The 5,087-nt window shown below is 40.1% G+C and overlaps 1 protein-coding gene across 1 annotated transcript; it reads left to right on the top strand.

Annotated features, from left to right (window-relative positions):
• The first annotated feature begins 525 nt into the window (after window positions 1-525).
• LOC115685701 (probable carboxylesterase 2) lies at window positions 526-3,228 on the top strand. The gene is made up of 2 exons (XM_030610795.2): window positions 526-971; window positions 2,547-3,228. Exons 1-2 carry the CDS (start codon window positions 610-612, stop codon window positions 3,103-3,105), a joined length of 921 nt encoding a protein of 306 aa, XP_030466655.1. The 5' UTR covers window positions 526-609; the 3' UTR covers window positions 3,106-3,228.
• Window positions 3,229-5,087: the final 1,859 nt, after the last annotated feature.

Genomic DNA, 5,087 nt, shown 5'->3' with positions numbered 1-5,087 from the left:
CCCCAAAAAGATTCGTTATAGCCTTTGTACCTGATCGATCGAACTTTGATAAACTCTCGATCAACTCTAAGTCAAATTTTAAAGTTTTCGAAAATGGGGACAGAATTCGAAACTATCAACGTATCACGTGAATCGTTTATGTAGATATCGGATTTAGTCCCCCAATAAGAATGAGTTGGACCTGGCCGGATCGGGTAATCCAAACACATTTCGTGGAAATTATGTGGGTTCGTTCTAGAATGCACTCAAACCCGACAGGACTCACCCGTCTTTTGCTGCACTACGTAGGAGCAAATTGATTGCTCCACCTGCTCGAAACGATCGACTGACAACTGAGAACGGAGAGCAAAGCGAAAGGGCAAAGACAACGAAGTCCCCAATCAATATTTTAACCACCACCAGAACGCCACCGGCCAAGACGGTTCCACCAACCATTCCACCGAAGGAGGTTAAGTTTCATTCAATGTGGCCTTGGACTTCTAGCTCCAACCCCTCTTGTCCTGGCTCCTTTGTCACCGCATAAAATTGCTCTTCATCATCGTCGTCGTCATCATCTCTCTCTTTCTCTGAGAATTTCACACAGTTCATTCTAGCAAGGAGGTGGAGGAGATGGACACCGGCGCTTCGGAGGTAGCACACGATTTCCGTCCCTTCTTCCGGGTCTACAAGGACGGGCGCGTGGAGAAGTACAAGCTGATCGATCACGTCAGGCCCGTCCCCGCCGGGCTCGACCCGGCGACGGGGATCGAGACCAAGGACGTCGTCGTCTCGCCCGAGACCGGGGTGTCGGCCCGGATCTTCGCCCGCACGGCTGGCGGCGGCGGCGGCGGCCCGGATCGGAAGCTGCCTCTCCTCGTCCACTACCACGGAGGCGGGTTCTGCGCGGGGTCGCCGTTCGACTCGACGTCGAACGGTTTCCTCTCCGCGATGGTGACTCAGGCCAATGTCGTCGCTATCTCCATCGATTACAGGTACCTCCAAGAACGTCGTTGGTGACTTGTGATGCTTTCTCTAGTGCTGTTATTTAGGGTGTGGTCTCTCTTTAGTCTCTCCTCCTCAAATTATTATCCGATCTCGATTTTTATTTATTTTTCATTGTGTTGGGAAAACGACAATAATAATTAGGATTTTTATTAGATTCGTTATTAATGTAGAAAATAAACTACACATACACCGTTGGATGTTTGACGGTGAAAGACCTTGATGAGAAAACTAATTAAAAACACACGTATCACTAATCCAACGACGATGTATAAGAATTTTTCTACACTAATAGTAGAACGAATCACTGCTATTCTATTTTCTTGGTACTTTTACCTTCACCATAAATTTTGTTAACTCTAGGTCATCTATTATTCTCTCGTTTTCTAATTTCTATAAATTTGAAGAAAGCCAGACACACCTAAGAACGTAGGAACCAACCCATCTTAGAATAAGTGATAAATTTTAAAATAGAATTAAAAATGTAGGATAGCCGGGCTTTCTAGCAAATTTTCTTTATCGAATAAAGTGATATATTTTAAATAGATGTGGAAGAAGTGGGTTCTGGGTAGATACTAATTATTGGAAAACTAAAGTAATTTTAAATGATATCACCACTACATTTCCATAGATTGCTGTTGAAAGGATTGTTGGCTTCTTCGCTCAAAATCTTGACATGATGGCGTGGCATGTCAGAGAAGTTGCTTTACACCTGTACAGGTCAGCAATGATTAATTTTTAAGCCACATACTTTAGTAGAGTGGTGTCCAAAGAATAAAAATTGTAGGTTTAAGACATGATGTCTCCTAACTAATGTCATCAACTAATTAAAGGTTGTGGTCATGATTTTTGCTCCGTACAAATTATTATTGTACATGATTGAAATTCATAAAAAAGTTATGAGATAGAGATTTTTTCTCAGTCTAAGATGGTTTTAGGTAACTTTCATAGGCATTGTTATCTATTCAACACATGCATAGGCCTATGAGAAATTACACTGCGTATCGTAGAAATTCTGATTTTCTTATCTTGTTACAATTGTTGGTAGAAATTAAAGTTTATGTTAGCGGTAGATGTAATTGTCAATCGGGCGCGGGAGATATTGCGATAAGTTTCATCATTGATCTTTAAGATTTAGTAGATTTTGCAATCCAGTTAATGAATTTTTAATTACAATCACCCAATGCGCTAAGTTTTCATGTTTTTTCAATTGATGCATTTTGATTAGAATCCGACTAATTTTCGAAGAAGGGCATTTTCCAATGTAAGTGCCCACATGGCGGACACGCCCAATTTTAGATGACGCATCATTGTCACGTGTCCACATTGCCAAATACTTCATGGAAATATTGGCTAGATTCCGGTTAAAGTGTATCAATTGTAAAAAAAAAATGCGGCACATTGGGTTATTCAAATCAATATACCGATAATGTAGATTGCAAAATCTATTAAAGTTTATTAACCATCGTCGAATTTTACCGGGTAATATAATAATTATAGCTATACGATACGTATAGTTATGACCGTTAGCCAACATAGTTTGTAATTACTTCCGGTAATTGTAGGTTGGCCCCGGAAAACCCACTGCCCATTGCTTACGAGGACTCGTTCGCAGCCCTTAAGTGGATCGCGGGCCACTCGGACGGATCCGGCCCGGAACCGTGGCTGAACCAGTACGCGGATCTCGGGCGGGTCTTCATAGTGGGGGAGAGCGCCGGAGCCAACATAGGCCAGTACGTGGCGGTCCGGGCCGGCGTGGCGGGCATCAGGGTCAAGGGCATGCTGGTGGTGCACCCGTTCTTCGGGGGCAAAGAGACGGACGAGATGTACAAGTTCATGTGCCCGACGAGCTCCGGGCTCGACGACGACCCGAAGCTGAACCCGGCGGTCGACCCGGACCTGCCGAAGATGGCGTGCGAGAAGGTGCTGGTGTGCGTGGCGGAGAAGGACTGGCTGAGGAACAGAGGGGTGAAGTACTACGAGGCGCTGTGCGGGAGCGGGTGGGAGGGGAAAGCGGAGCTTGTGGAGGCTAAGGAAGAGGCACATTGCTTTCATTTGTTTACCAAGAGTGAGAGGGCTGAGCAGCTGATCAAGAAGATGGTTGATTTCATCACCATGGATTAGATCAGATTAGAACAGTTATATGAGGAAAACGCCCTTTTAATTATGGTTGATTTTTCCACATAAATTATCGGAGCTTCTTCAATGCATATGTAAAAACATTTCTTCTTGTTATTTCTGCTTAAACACCTTGCAAATTCACTATTGTGAGTCAACAGAAGGTACGAGCTGGAAATCTGGAGAGAAGCTTAATTTGCCACAATTTTTAGGCTCCGTTTGTTTCACAAAAAAGGAATGATGTGAAAAATATTTTCCTAAATATGCATGATAGTTTGTATTGCTTGAAATAATAAGTCAATAGCAAATATTTTCATTATCAAATTATCTACATATTTTCGTGGAAGATGAAATATTTCGTTCATTTATTTTTGTAAGAGATACAAGCGATTATTTTTTGAAAAATATTTTTCAAATCATTCTTTTTTCGCAAAACAAGCGGAGCCTAAGACTCCGTTCGTTTTACGGAAAATAACTTATGGAAAAATGTTTTCTGGATTTTCCGGTGTTTGTTTCACAGAAAATAACTTCTCACGAAAAACATTTTCCTCCCCATGGGCAAAACACCTTCACTTTTGAGGAAAATGACTTCCTTTTTTTGAGAAGAGGAAAACATTTCCCTCCCCCTCCTTCTTTCACCATTTATTTTTTTATTTTTCTTTTTCTTTTTTTTTCCTTCTTCTTCTTCCTCAACCGGTCGCCAGCCGCCGCCGGCGACCGGCTGAGGAAGAAGAAGAAGAAGGAAAAAAAAAGAAAAAGACAAAAAGAAAAGAAAATTAAAAATATTTTTTAAAAATAAAAATAAAAATTATTAAAAGTAGTGCAAGGAAGACAATTTTTTCCATACCAAACAACGGAAAATATTTTTCGAAACTTTTTCAGATTTTAGCCGAATACCGGAAAATTGTGTCATTTTCTAGGAAAATGACTCCCTGGAAAACATTTTCCAGAAACATAATATTTTTCGTGAAACGAACGGAGCAAGAATGCTAATGAATGTGAATCAATGAATGTGTGTTCAAAGAAAGCGGTCAAACTCAACTAGATATGAGCAAGAAACAGGGATATACTCAAGCAACCGATGATACTCAAGTACTAGATATACTCATGCGACCGGTGATACTCAGCAACCTGAATATGCTCAGCAGACTGAACATACTTAAGAACATGGATATACTTAGGAAGTCACAGCGATCGATGAAGTCAACCAGTCTAAATCTTCAAATGCAAACGAAGATCATGATAGAAGATTTGACAATAACTAAGTGTTCTTGAAAGGTTAGATGATGGTATTAAAGCCTGATCCTCATTTAAGGAAATGATGAAAACTAAGGCGTTCATATCAGAGATAGTTACAAAAGGAGTAGATGAAGTACTTTCAAACGAAAGCTGTATAGAAGCAACGTAAGAAGAAGTATACTAGTTCAGAGTGAATGAAGTATAGTAACTTGTGCCTAGACCCAAATATCATCCAATAATTGGGACCAAATTGGTCTTCAGAAACAAGCTGGAAGATAAGGGTAAAGTGACCAAAAACAAAACAAGACCGGTGGCAAAAGGATACTCGTAATAAGAAGGAATCAATTACGACGAAACTTATACACTAGTGACCAAGTTTACAGTCATAAGGCTACTTTTTTCTTATGCTTATTACTATAATTTTAAATTGTTCCATATGGATGTCAAGAGCACATTCATCAATGGTTAGATCAAAGAAGTATATGTAGAACAATCTCATGGATTCAAATATCCAAGAAAGTCTGATCATATTTATAAGCTGAAGACAACCTTGTATAGTCTTAAACAAGCGGTGCTTGGCATGAAAGGTTAAGCGACTTCTTATTTGAGAAAAGATTTGAAAAAGGTAAAGTTAACACCACTCTCTTCATAAGAAAGGAAGGTAAAAACATTCTTCTCATCCAAATATATGTTGATGATATTATATTTGGTTTGGTTAACAAATGTTTATGCAAGGAAATTTCTAAGAT

The sequence above is a fragment of the Syzygium oleosum genome, unplaced genomic scaffold (assembly GCF_021117445.2).
Source record: "Syzygium oleosum isolate NSW1041296 unplaced genomic scaffold, Sole_v2.1 Sole_v2.34, whole genome shotgun sequence".
NCBI classification, from domain to species: domain Eukaryota; kingdom Viridiplantae; phylum Streptophyta; class Magnoliopsida; order Myrtales; family Myrtaceae; genus Syzygium; species Syzygium oleosum.
The sequence above is the reverse complement of the archived record's forward strand: the minus strand, read 5'-3'. Positions and strand labels throughout refer to the sequence as shown.